A 17,119-nucleotide genomic window follows, 5' to 3' on the forward strand; every position below is an offset into this window, starting at 1 on the left:
CAGCATAATCAGACACTAGATTAGATGTTTTGGGATGCTGGGGAACCATGATGTTCAGCATAATCAGACACTAGATTAGATGTTTGGGGCTGCTGGGGAACCATGATGTTCAGCATAATCAGACACTAGACTAGATGTTTGGGGCTGCTGGTGAACCATGATGTGTTTGAGTCTTTATGGTGTCTGTACCTTCTAGGTTTTCATCCAATTGGTCGACAGATTTTCATGAGAATATTCAAAAATCTTCATGAAAAAATATGCCATTTCAGAATTTCCATCAGTAAAGTCTGGATTATTAGGTGGCCGTGATGGTTTGAGGGCCAGATTGGGAATTTAGCCAGGACACCGGGGTTAACACCCCAACTCTTACGATAAGTGCCATGGGATCTTTAATGACCTCAGAGAGTCAGGACACCCGTTTAACGTCCCATCCGAAAGACGGCACCCTACGCAGGGCAGTGTCCCCAATCACTGCCCTGGGGCATTGGGATGTTTTTTTTAGACTAGAGAGAAGAGTGCTTCTTACTGGCCCTCCAACATCACCTCCAGCAGCATCTGGTCTCCCATCCAGGGACTGACCAGGACCAACCCTGCTTAGCTTCAGAAGCAAGCCAGCAGTGGTATGTAGGGTGGTATGCTGCTGGCATCATTGCGTTTCTATGTGTAGTATATGATCAACTTTATAGCCTGTATTTTGGGGGGAAATACTTTCCTAAAACAATCATTGTCTCCCTCACGGTTCAGCTGTCAGAGATGTGAGCATTAAATGTATCAGGGCATTGAATGTAAAGGCTTAAATGTCTACTGTATGATATTACCATTTTAATATATGCACTACCATTCAAAGGTTTGGGGTTACTCAGAAACGTCCTTGTTTTTGAAAGAAAAGCACATTAAAATAACATCAAATTGATCAGAAATACAGTGTAGACATTGTTGATGTTGTAAATGACTGTTGAAGCTGGAAACGGCTGAGTTTTAATGGAATATCTACATAGGCGTACAGAGGCTCATTATCAGCAGCCATCACTCCTGTGTTCCAATGGCACGTTGTGTAGTACCCGCAAAACACCAGTCTCAACGTCAACAGTGAAGAGGCGACTCCGGGATGCTGGCCTTCTAGGCAGAGTTCCTCTGTCCAGTCTCAACGTCAACAGTGAAGAGGCGACTCCGGGATGCTGGCCTTCTAGGCAGAGTTGCAAAGAAAAGCCATATCTCAGACTGGCCAATAAAAAGAAAAGATTAAGATGGGCAAAAGAACACAGACACTGGACAGAGGAACTCTGCCTAGAAGGCCAGCATCCCGGAGTCACCTCTTCACTGTTGACGTTGAGACTGGTGTTTTGCGGGTACTATTTAATGAAGCTGCCAGTTGAGAACTTGTGAGGCGTCTGTTTCTCAAACTAGACACTCTAAAATACTTGTCCTCTTGCTCAGTTGTGCACCGGAGCCTCCCACACAGTTTGCGCTGTTCTGTGAAGGGAGTAGTACACAGCGTTGTACGAGATCTTCAGTTTCTTGGCAATTACTCACACGGAATAGCCTTCATTTCTCAGAACAAGAATAGACTGACGAGTTTCAGAAGAAAGCTATTTGTTTCTGGCCGTTTTGAGTCTGTAATCGAACCCACAAATGCTGATGCTCCAGATACTCAACTTGTCTAAAGAAGGACAGTTTTGTTGCTTCTTTAATCAGGACAACAGTTTTCAGCTGTGATAACACAATAGCAAAAGGGTTTTCTTTTGATCAATTAGCCTTTTAAAATGATAAACTTGGATTAGTTAACACAACGTGTCATTGGAACACAGGAGTAATGGTTGCTGATAATGGGCCTCTGTACGCCTATGTAGATATTCCATTAAAAAATCAGCCGTTTTCAGCTACAATAGTCATTTACAACATTAACAATGTCTACACTGTATTTCTGATCAATTTGATGTTATTTTAATGGACATAAATGTGCTTTTCTTTCAAAAACAAGGACATTTCTAAGTGACCACAAACTTTTGAACGGTAGTGTGTATATACGTAGCCTCTTTAAAGGAAGAGAAGCTTAGGCCAGAATAACTCCAGAGAGATAGAGATTTGCCCGTGGCAAGCTACGACACCCACATGCGTTTCCTTATGTTAGATGGCTACTGCATCTGCTATACAGACATAGACTTACAGAAGGAGGGTAATTCAAACATTTTCTATCTGAATATTTTGTATAAAGATTAGTATTATATTGTTAGATTATAGGAGTTACTCTGGTTGGGCTGCTGAAACAGTCTTCCTCAACTCAAGTCCAACTGTCAGATTCCGTTGGAGCTCTGCTGAAACAGTCTTCCTCAACTCAAGTCCAACTGTCAGAGTCCGTTGGAGCTCTGCTGAAACAGTCTTCCTCAACTCAAGTCCAACTGTCAGAGTCCGTTGGAGCTCTGCTGAAAGTCTTCCTCAACTCAAGTCCAACTGTCAGAGTCCGTTGGAGCTCTGCTGAAACAGTCTTCCTCAACTCAAGTCCAACTGTCAGAGTCCGTTGGAGCTCTGCTGAAACAGTCTTCCTCAACTCAAGTCCAACTGTCAGAGTCCGTTGGAGCTCTGCTGAAACAGTCTTCCTCAACTCAAGTCCAACTGTCGGAGTCCGTTGGAGCTCTGCTGAAACAGTCTTCCTCAACTCAAGTCCAACTGTCAGAGTCCGTTGGAGCTCTGCTGAAACAGTCTTCCTCAACTCAAGTCCAACTGTCAGAGTCCGTTGGAGCTCTGCTGAAACAGTCTTCCTCAACTCAAGTCCAACTGTCAGAGTCCGTTGGAGCTCTGCTGAAACAGTCTTCCTCAACTCAAGTCCAACTGTCAGAGTCCGTTGGAGCTCTGCTGAAACAGTCTTCCTCAACTCAAGTCCAACTGTCGGAGTCCGTTGGAGCTCTGCTGAAACAGTCTTCCTCAACTCAAGTCCAACTGTCGGAGTCCGTTGGAGCTCTGCTGAAACAGTCTTCCTCAACTCAAGTCCAACTGTCAGAGTCCGTTGGAGCTCTGCTGAAACAGTCTTCCTCAACTCAAGTCCAACTGTCAGAGTCTGTTGGAGCTCTGCTGAAACAGTCTTCCTCAACTCAAGTCCAAATGTCAGAGTCCGTTGGAGCTCTGCTGAAACAGTCTTCCTCAACTCAAGTCCAACTGTCAGAGTCCGTTGGAGCTCTGCTGAAACAGTTCCTCAACTCAAGTCCAACTGTCAGAGTCCGTTGGAGCTCTGCTGAAACAGTCTTCCTCAACTCAAATCCAACTGTCAGAGTCCGTTGGAGCGCCGGGATGCGCTGCCTTCGTACCGTAGACCTGCAGTAGCTAAAGCTTAATAATAGCCACTTCATAACAAACCTTCACAAACGTTTCTAAACTTTATTAGGGTAATATCAAAAGTCAAACCATAGTTTATTAGGAAAATACTAGCGGAAGAGCAAATGTAATTTAAAAAACTCCCGTGCCCCAAAAAAGAGGTTGACAACCCCCCCCTAATTTCAACCCCCCCCCCCCCCCAGTAAATGTTGATCTGTCCCTTGGTTTGCCTGTGTGTAGTTTTAGCATATCAATCAGCTGGAAAACATAAACTGTTACTATATACTCTCTCTTTACTCAGTAATAAAGTTGTAAATGACAGATTGTGACTCTGATACTTATTTCCAGCTAAGAGAAGTTAGTGATGTTGAAACCGAACTCATGTCGTAATTTATGGAAAGGGCTTGGCAATGACCAATCTGACAACAATAGACTGTCAAATTAACAAGTTTATATCATTTAATCTGACAACAATAGACTGTCAAATTAACAAATGTCTATCATTTAATCTGACATTAGACACTTTGTCAGATTAACAAATTTATATTTCATCTGAAAATAAAAACTCTGTCAAATTAACAAATGTATATAATTTAATCTGAAAATAGACACTGTCAAATTAACAAATGTATATAATTTAATCTGAAAATAGACACTGTCAAATTAACAAATGTATATAATTTAATCTGAAAATAGACACTGTCAAATTAACAAATGTATATAATTTAATCTGAAAATAGACACTGTCAAATTAACAAATGTATATAATTTAATCTGAAAATAGACACTGTCAAATTAACAAATGTATATAATTTAATCTGAAAATAGACACTGTCAAATTAACAAATGTATATAATTTAATCTGAAAATAGACACTGTCAAATGAACAAATGTATATAATTGAATCCATCACAAGATGGTTGATTTACTCAAAGCTCGTTGGAGCAGAAACTCTCTACACAGTTGTGATTTCAACAGTAGCTTCATCCTTCCCATGAAGGGAGGATGTTTTCTTGCAGTTATTTTCATTCTGTTGTGTGTCTGTGTCACACCTGTTTCTGAGAAACTCACCACTTCCTGCCCACACAGAGAGGACGTTTCCATGATGCTCTGCAGCGCTGCAGTGCATCGTGGGTCTCATGGCCTATACACTCAAGTGGAAAAGTTATATCTGACCCAGATAGGGTTTATCTGGCTCAGATTATATTTCCCTCTGAGTCAAAAGGAAGTTTCAGGCTACATTCACAGCAGTTCAACACTTTCAGTTGACGTCTGCAAGTTTAATGGCCGTATATAAGTTATAAATTGTCCTTTTTGCTAAATACATTTATGGTCTGGGGGAGAAACAGTGTGGTGATTATCACATTGCTGTATTTCTACCTTATAACAGGAAATTGATGTTCCCATCGCATAGAAGAGTGGGGGTGGTGTGTGTTAGTGGTTGTTGTGAAACTGAGCCTTGCAGCTCTGCAGGGGTGGAGGTAGAGAGAGGTGGAGGTAGAGAGAGAGAGAAAGAGAGCCGAGGAGAGGATGTGGTGACGGAGAGAGAACACGCTGAAGCACAGGCAGGATGCTGAGAAACAGCCTTCCATCTCACCACAACCTTACCCAACCCACACTGTGCAACACACACCTGCAGCTTTGCAATCTCCTCTCCTCTCCTCTCCTCTCCTCTCCTCTCCTCTCCTCTCCTCTCCTCTCCTCTCCTCTCCTCTCCTCTCCTATCTCCTATCCCCCCTCTCCTCTCCTCTCCTCTCCTCTCCTCTCCTCTCCTCAAACACAACAGCCACAGATGATGTTCCATTTCTATGTCAACTGGCATAACAAGGCCCAGAGACCTTTCTGAGTCACATGTTGTCACCGTCACACACACAGCTGTTTGTTCAACCTGTTGTAAAGAAATGACAAGTAGTGTAGTCTCTCTTCTACAATGTTTTGATGTTCATTCTACTTTTCCATGTAGTGTTGTGGAAGAGGTTTCTATAGCTCCATCTCTGATGACTGTAATAGAGTCCTATAGCTCCATCTCTGATGACTGTAATAGAGTCCTATAGCTCCATCTCTGATGACTGTAATAGAGTCCTATAGCTCCATCTCTGATGACTGTAATAGAGAGTCCTATAGCTCCATCTCTGATGACTGTAATGGAGTCCTATAGCTCCATCTCTGATGACTGTAATAGAGAGTCCTATAGCTCCATCTGGATTTAGCCTGGGTCCCAGTCTATATTTAGCCTGGGTCCCAGTCTGGATTTAGCCTGGGTACCAGTCTTGATAAATCCTGTATACTAGTCTTGATAAAGCCTGTATACTAGTCTTGATTTAGCCTGGGTACCAGTCTTTATTTAGCCTGGGTAGCAGTCTGGATTTAGCCTGGGTACCAGTCTTGATTTAGCCTGGGTCCCAGTCTTGATTTAGCCTGGGTCCCAGTCCAGATTTAGCCTGGGTCCCAGTCTGGATTTAGCTAATCCACTCCCTGTACTCCATGTCATTGTATTTTGTAAAGACAAGGAGAGGTAAAGAGAGGAACGTTAGCTAGAGAGACTGGTACTGAGACCAGTCAATAACACCACATCTAAACATGCTGTTTCATCATGGCCCAGAAGGCCATTGACAGTGTGGAGCTGTGACAATCTGTCTCTTGGTGTCTTAATGAGTCTTAATGATGGTGTGGAGCTGTGACAATCTGTCTCTTGGTGTCTTAATGAGTCTTAATGATGGTGTGGAGCTGTGACAATCTGTCTCTTGGTGTTTTAATGAGTCTTAATGATGGTGTGGAGCTGTGACAATCTGTCTCTTGGTGTCTTAATGAGTCTTAATGATGGTGTGGAGCTGTGACAATCTGTCTCTTGGTGTCTTAATGAGTCTTAATGATGGTGTGGAGCTGTGACATTCTGTCTCTTGGTGTCTTAATGAGTCTTAATGATGGTGTGGAGCTGTGACAATCTGTCTCTTGGTGTCTTAATGAGTCTTAATGATGGTGTGGAGCTGTGACAATCTGTCTCTTGGTGTCTTAATGAGTCTTAATGATGGTGTGGAGCTGTGACAATCTGTCTCTTGGTGTCTTAATGAGTCTTAATGATGGTGTGGAGCTGTGACAATCTGTCTCTTGGTGTCTTAATGAGTCTTAATGATGGTGTGGAGCTGTGACAATCTGTCTCTTGGTGTCTTAATGAGTCTTAATGACAGTGTGGAGCTGTGACAATCTGTCTCTTGGTGTCTTAATGAGTCTTAATGATGGTGTGGAGCTGTGACAATCTGTCTCTTGGTGTCTTAATGAGTCTTAATGATGGTGTGGAGCTGTGACAATCTGTCTCTTGGTGCCTTAATGAGTCTTAATGATGGTGTGGAGCTGTGACAATCTGTCTCTTGGTGCCTTAATGAGTCTTAATGATGGTGTGGAGCTGTGACAATCTGTCTCTTGGTGCCTTAATGAGTCTTAATGTTTGGTTGTGTTGGTGGGTTTTTGTACAGAACCCTGTCTGATCTGTCATACTGTGGGTTCTGGCAGCACAGTACCAGACAGACGTGAAAGCAGATTGCTCCAGACCCACTCCATCTGACTCCAGGATCACCCTCTGGTCTATTGACCCTGAACCCATCTACACTGACTGGGTCCACATTCCCTGCTCCTACTGGTGTGAACAGCACTCTAAACTCCTCTATAGTGGTACCAGTACAGCACTCTAAACCCCTCTATAGCGGTACCAGTACAGCACTCTAAACCCCTCTATAGTGGTACCAGTACAGCACTCTAAACCCCTCTATAGTGGTACCAGTACAGCACTCTAAACCCCTATACAGTGGTACCAGTACAGCACTCTAAACCCCTATATAGTGGTACCAGTACAGCACTCTAAACCCCTCTATAGTGGTACCAGTACAGCACTCTAAACCCCTCTACAGTGGTCCAGACCTGGTCCACTCTATTCTCTATAGGTCCTGGTCCACTATATTCCCTATAGGTCCTGGTCCACTATATTCCCTATAGGTCCTGGTCCACTATATTCCCTATAGGTCCTGGTCCACTATAGGTCCTGGTCCACTATATTCCCTATAGGACCTGGTCCACTATATTCCCTATAGGTCCTGGTCCACTATATTCCCTATAGGTCCTGGTCCACTATATTCCCTATAGGTCCTGGTCCACTATATTCCCTATAGGTCCTGGTCCACTATATTCCCTATAGGTCCTGGTCCACTATATTCCCTATAGGACCTGGTCCACTATATTCCCTATAGGTCCTGGTCCACTATATTCCCTATAGGTCCTGGTCCACTATATTCCCTATAGGTCCTGATCCACTATATTCCCTATAGGTCCTGGTCCACTATATTCCCTATAGGTCCTGGTCCACTATATTCCCTATAGGTCCTGATCCACTATATTCCCTATAGGTCCTGGTCCACTATATTCCCTATAGGTCCTGATCCACTATATTCCCTATAGGTCCTGGTCCACTATATTCCCTATAGGTCCTGATCCACTATATTCCCTATAGGTCCTGGTCCACTATATTCCCTATAGGTCCTGATCCACTATATTCCCTATAGGTCCTGGTCCACTATATTACCTATAGGTCCTGATCCACTATATTCCCTATAGGTCCTGGTCCACTATATTCCCTATAGGTCCTGGTCCACTATATTCCCTATAGGTCCTGGTCCACTATATTCCCTATAGGACCTGGTCCACTATATTACCTATAGGACCTGGTCCACTATAAAGGGAATTTGGTGCCATTTGGGATGAAGGCGAATACTTCATACCTTCACATTTAGGATCTCAATCACCCTTACGGATTAGTGTTATGTTGTCTAATGGAGGGTTAAACTAGACTAGTGTTATAGTATATAGATGTCTGGTGACCCTGAGGAGAAATTACAACCAGTGATCTAATGGAGGGTTAAACTAGACTAGTGTTATAGTATATAGACATCAGGGGACCCTGAGGAGAGATTACAACCAGTGATCTAATGGAGGGTTAAACTAGACTAGTGTTATAGTATATAGATGTCTGGGGATCCTGAGGAGAGATTACAACCAGTGATCTAATGGAGGGTTAAACTAGACTAGTGTTATAGTATATAGATGTCTGGGGACCCTGAGGAGAGGTTACAAACAGTGATCTAATGGAGGGTTAAACTAGACTAGTGTTATAGTATACAGATGTCTGGGGACCCTGAGGAGAGATTACAACCAGTGATCTAATGGAGGGTTAAACTAGACTAGTGTTATAGTATATAGATGTCTGGGGACCCTGAGGAGAGATTACAACCAGTGATCTAATGGAGGGTTAAACTAGACTAGTGTTATAGTATATAGATGTCTGGGGACCCTGAGGAGAGATTACAACCAGTGATCTAATGGAGGGTTAAACTAGACTAGTGTTATAGTATATAGATGTCTGGGGACCCTGAGGAGAGATTACAACCAGTGATCTAATGGAGGGTTAAACTAGACTAGTGTTATAGTATATAGATGTCTGGGGACCCTGAGGAGAGATTACAACCAGTGATCTAATGGAGGGTTAAACTAGACTAGTGTTATAGTATATAGATGTCTGGGGACCCTGAGGAGAGATTACAACCAGTGATCTAATGGAGGGTTTAAACTTACACTTCCATTGAAGAGTGGGGCGACTTCATGACTGGTTCCTGAACAAATGATTTGAGAGGAAAATACAGGTGTCACGACATTCTAAAACCCCATCTACAAGTCACACTGAGGTGGGAGTTCACACTGTCTCAGGTTTACTATGACCTCTAGTGGTTATGAGTGGTAGTACACCAGTCTCAGGTTTAGTAGGACCTCTTGTGGTTATGAGTGGTACTACACCAGTCTCAGGTTTAGCATGACCTCTAGTGGTTATGAGTGGTACTACACCAGTCTCAGATTTAGTATGAACTCTAATGGTTATGAGTGGTAGTACACCAGTCTCCGGTTTAGTATGTCCTCTAGTGGTTATGAGTGGTAGTACACCAGTCTCAGGTTTAGTAGGACCTCTTGTGGTTATGAGTGGTAGTACCACCAGTCTCAGGTTTAGTATGACCTCTAGTGGTTATTAGTGGTACTACACCAGGCTCAGGTTTAGTATGACCTCTAATGGTCATACTAAACTAAACACTATAACTCACCTGGACCAGCCCACGTTGACCCCAGACACCACTATATAACTCACCTGGACCAGCCCATGTTGATGTTGACCCCAGACACCACTATATACTGTAACTCATCTGGACCAGCCCACGTTGACCCCAGACACCACTATATAACTCACCTGGACCAGCCCACGTTGACCCCAGACACCACTATATAACTCACCTGGACCAGCCCACGTTGACCCCAGACACCACTATATAACTCACCTGGACCAGCCCATGTTGATGTTGACCCCAGACACCACTATATACTGTAACTCATCTGGACCAGCCCACGTTGACCCCAGACACCACTATATAACTCACCTGGACCAGCCCACGTTGACCCCAGACACCACTATATAACTCACCTGGACCAGCCCACGTTGACCCCAGACACCACTATATAACTCACCTGGACCAGTCCACGTTGACCCCAGACACCACTATATAACTCACCTGGACCAGCCCACGTTGACCCCAGACACCACTATAGACATAGAGAAAGACCAACACACAGAAAGATATATAGACAGACCAACACACAGATAAATATAGAGACAGACCAACACACAGATAGAGACAGACCAACACACAGATAAATATAGACAGACCAACACACAGATAGACAGGACAACACACAGATAGACCTAGAGACAGACCAACACACAGAGACATAGAGACAGACCAACACACAGATAGACAGAGACAGACCAACACAAAGATATATAGAGAGACAGACCAACACACATACATAGTGACAGACCAACACACAGACATAGAGACAGACCAACCCACAGATATATATAGAGACAGACAAACACACCAATAGATATATAGACAGACCAACACACAGATAGACATAGAGACAGACCAACACACAGATAGACCTAGAGACAGACCAACACACAGACAGACATAGAGACAGACCAACACACAGATAGACATAGAGACAGACCAACACACAGAGAGATATATAGACAGACCAACACACAGATAGACCTAGAGACAGACCAACACACAGATAGATAGAGACAGACCAACACACAGAAAGACAGAGACAGACCAACACATAGACAGATATAGAGACAGACCAACACACAGACAGATATAGAGACAGACCAACACACAGATAGACATAGAGGCAGACTAACACACAGACAGATAAAGAGAAAGACCAACACACAGATAGATATAGAGACAGACCAACACACAGATAGACATAGAGACAGACCAACACACAGATAGACATAGAGACAGACCAACACACAGATAGACATAGAGACAGACCAACACACAGATAGACATAGAGACAGACCAACACACAGACAGATATAGAGACAGACCAACACACAGATAGACATAGAGACAGACCAACACACAGATCGACATAGAGACAGACCAACACACAGAGAGACATAGAGACAAACCAACACACAGACAGATATAGAGACAGACCAACACACAGATAGACATAGAGACAGACCAACACACAGATAGACATAGATAGACATAGAGACAGAACAACACACAGACAGATAGACAGACCAACACACAGACAGACCAACACACAGACAGATATAGAGACAGACCAACACACAGATAGACAGACCAACACACAGAGAGATATAGAGACAGACCAACACACAGATCGACATAGAGACAGACCAACACACAGAGAGACATAGAGACAAACCAACACACAGACAGATATAGAGACAGACCAACACATAGATAGACATGGGGACAGACCAACACACAGATAGACATAGAGACAGACCAACACACAGATAGACATAGAGACAGACCAACACACAGATAGACATAGATAGACATAGAGACAGAACAACACACAGACAGATAGACAGACCAACACACAGACAGATATAGAGACAGACCAACACACAGATAGACAGACCAACACACAGAGAGATATAGAGACAGACCAACACACAGATATATATAGATAGACATAGAGACAGAACAACACACAGACAGATAGACAGACCAACACACAGACAGACCAACACACAGACAGATATAGAGACAGACCAACAGACAGATAGACAGACCAACACACAGATAGGTGTAGAGACAGACCAACACACAGACAGATACACAGACAGACCAACACACAGACAGATAAAGAGAAAGACCAACACACAGACAGACCAACACACAGACAGGTGTAGAGACAGACCAACACACAGACAGGTGTAGAGACAGACCAACACACAGACAGGTGTAGAGACAGACCAACACACAGACAGATACACAGACAGACCAACACACAGACAGGTGTAGAGACAGACCAACACACAGACAGATACACAGACAGACCAACACACAGACAGGTGTAGAGACAGACCAACACACAGACAGACCAACACACAGACAGGTGTAGAGACAGACCAACACACAGACAGGTGTAGAGACAGACCAACACACAGACAGATACACAGACAGACCAATACACAGACAGATACACAGACAGACCAACACACAGACAGACCAACACACAGACAGACCAACACACAGACAGACCAACACACAGACAGACCAACACACAGACAGATACACAGACAGACCAACACACAGACAGATACACAGACAGACCAACACACAGACAGATACACAGACAGACCAACACACAGACAGATACACAGACAGACCAACACACAGACAGATACACAGACAGACCAACACACAGACAGATACACAGACAGACCAACACACAGACAGATACACAGACAGACCAACACACAGACAGATACACAGACAGACCAACACACAGACAGATATATAGAGACAGACCAACACACAGACAGATATATAGAGACAGACCAACACACAGACAGATATATAGAGACAGACCAACACACAGACAGATAAATAGAGACAGACCAACACACAGACAGATATATAGAGACAGACCAACACACAGACAGATATATAGAGACAGACCAACACACAGACAGACATACAGACAGACCAACACACAGACAGATACACAGACAGACCAACACACAGACGGATACACAGACAGACCAACACACAGACAGATACACAGACAGACCAACACACAGACAGATACACAGACAGACCAACACACAGACAGATACACAGACAGACCAACACACAGATATATAGAGACAGACCAACACACAGACAGATACACAGACAGACCAACACACAGACAGGTGTAGAGACAGACCAACACACAGACAGATACACAGACAGACCAACACACAGACAGATACACAGACAGACCAACACACAGACAGATACACAGACAGACCAACACACAGACAGATACACAGACAGACCAACACACAGACAGATACACAGACAGACCAACACACAGATATATAGAGACAGACCAACACACAGACAGATACACAGACAGACCAACACACAGACAGATACACAGACAGACCAACACACAGACAGATACACAGACAGACCAACACACAGACAGATACACAGACAGACCAACACACAGATAAAGGAAGAGCAGACTCTTTTTTTAATTGAATGACATATCAGTTTTATTGAATGACACCAGAAAGTCACACAGACGTGGCGATGACCGATAACATGGACAGTAAAATATGATTCATCTCTGGGACAACAGAGGTATAGATGGCACTGTCCAATATGGCCGCTGTCAGGTAAACACCATCTGGGATTATAGTCAAGATGAAAAGTTATAAAAGCTATAGGTCAAGCATGTGTGTCGCTGTGTGAGAGAGGTATCTGTGGTAGCGCAGTGTGGCGATAGTGGGCTTGATATATACAGTATTTGCGTGTGTGTGTGTGTGTGTGTGTGTGTGTGTGTGTGTGAGCTCTAAAAGTATTGGGACAGTGAAACATGTGTTGTTGTTTTGGCTCTGTACTCCAGCACTTTGGATTTGAAACGATACAATGACTATGAGGCACAAATATCATAGCATGTCGTAGGGGTATGATATGAAATGCTAACCTCGCTAACCTCGTAAAGCATTTCATATCATACCCCTACCATATGCTAACCTCTCACCATTACAATAACAGGGGAGGTTAGCATTTCATATCATACCCCTACGACATGCTAACCTCTCACCATTACAATAACAGGGGAGGCTAGCACTTCATATCATACCCCTACGACATGCTAACCTCTCACCATTACAATAACAGGGGAGGTTAGCATTTCATATCATACCCCTAAAACATGCTAATCTCTCCCCATTACAATAACAGGGGAGGTTAGCATTTCATATCATACCCCTATGACATGCTAACCTCTCACCATTACAAGGGGGGGTTATGATATTTGTGCCTCATAGTCATTGTATCGTTTTAAATCCAAAGTGCTGGAGTACAGAGCCAAAACAACAACAAATGTGCCAATACTTTTAGAGCTCACTGTATACATCCTGTTAACATGTGTTTGTGTGTGTGTGCGTGCGTGCGTGTGTGTGTGTAAGTCTGTCTTTGGTCTGTGGGATGTTGTTAAGCTTCTTTGTTTCTCACTGGCTCATCTCAGCTTCCTTCTCAGGGTTGAAGCGTCACCTAGCCAGGCGGCTGGCTGGGGGCGGGGCAGCGCGCGGGCGGGGCAGCGGGCGGAGGCAGCAGGGGTGGGCATGGCTAGACGCCCCTGGACGGTCCTCGGGTTCTTATCTCGCTACCTCGTGCAGGACGCCGTAGGGGGCGGGGCGGCGGACATGGACTCTGGCCCGGTGGGCGTGGTCGGCAGCGCTAGTCCCCTGGCGCCCGCCGGTTGAGCCCCTTGAGCTGCCGCGCTGCACCGTCAAGACCTTGCTCATGTCCTGACCTGTTCCCGGCTGACTGGGTTGACTCAGCTGAATCGTCTGGATTGATTGGCTACTGGGTTGGCTCATCTGGTTGACCTGGGCACCGGGGCACGTCCTTTGGCACTCGGCAATCGTCAGGAAGTTGTTGTTGTTGCCGTGGCAGCCGCCGTACCAGAAGTGGGAGCACCTGGAGGCGGTGACGTCGTAGAAGTATCGTCCCGTCCAGCCACTGCAGGAGCCGGCCGCCTTGGGCAGAGAACAGGTGGTTCTGGGAACTACAGAGAAACAGGAAGACATGTCACACTTCTCTCCTTTTTGTCCATTAGAACATGTGAACATAAACAAAAGGTGGTACGAGAAAAGTGTAAAAGGTGTTTCGTGTTTTATAACTGTATTAATATAATGTCGTATTCAAGGCACAACAATAACGAATGAACAGTAACAAGCTAAACCGCTACTGTCAGTCTTTCTATCGAGCAGAGATAATACCCCTCTCCCTTCCTCACCGAAACCTATTCTCTCTTCCCTTCACCCTCCTCCCCTCGTTCCCTTCACCCTCCTCCCGTTCCCTTCTCCCTCCTCCTCCCCTCGTTCCCTTCTCCCTCCTCCCCTCCCTCCTCCTCTCATTCGCTCCCCCCCTCCTCCCATTCCCTCATGCCCCTTCCCTGTCCTACCGTTGTATGGTGGGTTGGGGCAGCCCTCTCCATTGGGACCTGCGGCTACGAACATACGGTCGAAACAGCACCCGTAGGTGGTCAGGCGACACTGGATACTGTTCTCAGCTGGAGGAGGAGCCTGGGAGGAGGAGAGAGGAAGAGAGCGAGACAGTAAGAGCCAGTGAGAGAAAGAGAGAGAGAGAGAGAGAGAGACAGAGACAGAGACAGAGACAGAGACAGAGACAGAGACAGAGACAGAGACAGAGAGAGAGAGAGAGAGAGAGAGAGAGAGAGAGACAGAGAGACCACTATCAGATCACAGCAAAATCACAGTCTACTTGAACAGAGCAATACTCAAATCATGAGGCATCAAAGCCAAAGGAACTGAATAATATTAAGAAATATTATAGATGGAAGGAAGGTAGTGTGGATACCTACCAAAAAACAATTAGGCAACAACACATTCAATCCCTTTCAGACAATTTCCTGGACAAAACATTTCACTGTAATAGTGAAGGTGTAAACTTGGCAGTAGAAAACCTAAACCGTATATTTGACCTCTCAGCGTCCCTAATCAATCTAGAAATGTCAAGCAAATGAACAACAATGACAAATGGTTTGATGAAGAATGCAAAAAACCTAAGAAAATAAATTGAGAAACCTATCCAACCAATAACATAGAGACACAGAAAACACGAGCCTACACTATGGTGAATCGCTAAAACTATACAGAAATACACAATACGAAAAAAGAAGGAACAGCACGTCAGAAATCAGCTCAACCTCCATTTGGTTGGTGCGTTTTGTTCAGAAATCCACAGGCTCGTGCGGTCACGAAGGGCAGACGAAAATTCCAAATAGTACCCGTAAAGTTCGTAGAGGTTTTTTTAGAATCAATCGTCGTAAGGTTGTTTTTACAATAAATAATCGATAATATTTCAACCGGACTGTAGCCTTTTCAATAGAGAAGAGAAAGAAAAGGTCCAGGCGCAAATTTGAGTGTGTGTGATCGCCCATTTTTTCAGAATAAAAGCCTGAAACTATGTCTAAAGACTTTACACCTTGTGGAAGACATAGGGAAAGAAATCTGGTTGATATCCCTTTAAATGTCCTCTGGTCTGATGAAACAAAAATAGAACTGTTTGGCCATAATGACCATCGTTATGTTTGGAGGAAAAAGGGGGAGGGTTGTGGGGGTGCTTTGCTGCAGGAGGGACTGGTGCACTTCACAAAATAGATGGCATCATGAGGGAGGAAAAATATGTAGATATATTGAAGCAACATCTCAGGACATGAGTCAGGAAGTTAAAGCTTGGTCACAAATGGGTCTTCCAAATGGACAATGACCTCAAGCATACTTCCAAAGTTGTGACAAAATGGCTTAAGGACAACAAAGTCAAGGTATTGGAGTGGCCATCACAAAGCCCTGACCTTAATCCTATAGAAAATCTGTCTCCTATTGTGGGCAGAACTGAAAAAGTGTGTGCGAGTAAGGAGGCCTACGAACCTGACTCAGTTACACCAGCTCTGTCAGGAGGAATGGGCCATTATTCACCCAACTTATTGTGGGATGCTTGTGGAAGGCTACCCAAAACATTTGACCCAAGTTAAACAATTTAAAGGCAAAAAATGAAAATTCTGCCCCCTAGTCACAAAAGGTTAAAGGCAATGCTACCAAATACGAATTGAGTGTATGTGAACTTCTGACCCACAGGGAACGTGATGAAAGAAATCACTCAGGATTAAATGTCAGAAATGGTGAAAAACTGAGTTTAAATGTACTTCGTTAAGATGTATGTAAACTTCCGACTTCAACTGTATATATTTGTAACAATGACAATTACAACTGAATGAACAATGAACACTTTTATTTTAACTTAATATAATACATAAATATAATAAATTTAGTCTCAAATAAATAACGAAACCTGTTCAGTTTGGTTTAAGTAATGCAAAAACAAAGTGTTGGAGAAGAAAGTAAAAGTGCAATATGTGCCATGTAAGAAAGCTAACGTTTCAGTTCCTTCCTCAGAACATGAGAACATATGAAAGCTGGTGGTTCCTTTTAACAGTCTTCAATATTCCCAGTTAAGAAGTTTTAGGTTGTAGTTATTATAGGAATTATGACGCGTCAACTATTTCTCTCTATACCATTTGTATTTCATATACCTTTGACTATTGGATGTTCTTATAGGCACTTTAGTATTTAGTAATCTCA

General features: G+C 43.9%; 1 protein-coding gene across 2 annotated transcripts in view; it reads right to left on the minus strand.

Moving 5' to 3' along the window:
* Positions 1-12,970: 12,970 nt before the first annotated feature.
* The window catches only part of LOC110505942 (papilin-like), a 65,104-nt gene continuing 60,955 nt past the window's right edge, over positions 12,971-17,119 (minus strand). For both annotated transcript variants that reach the window (XM_036962902.1, XM_036962903.1), the window contains 2 exons: positions 14,920-15,040; positions 12,971-14,520 (listed from right to left, as the gene is read on the minus strand). In XM_036962902.1, the coding sequence (XP_036818797.1) occupies positions 14,108-14,520; positions 14,920-15,040 (534 nt within the window). In that variant the 3' untranslated portion in view covers positions 12,971-14,107. The remainder of the gene's footprint in view (positions 14,521-14,919; positions 15,041-17,119) is intronic.

Source organism: Oncorhynchus mykiss, chromosome 25 (genome assembly GCF_013265735.2).
Source record: "Oncorhynchus mykiss isolate Arlee chromosome 25, USDA_OmykA_1.1, whole genome shotgun sequence".
NCBI lineage: Eukaryota > Metazoa > Chordata > Actinopteri > Salmoniformes > Salmonidae > Oncorhynchus > Oncorhynchus mykiss.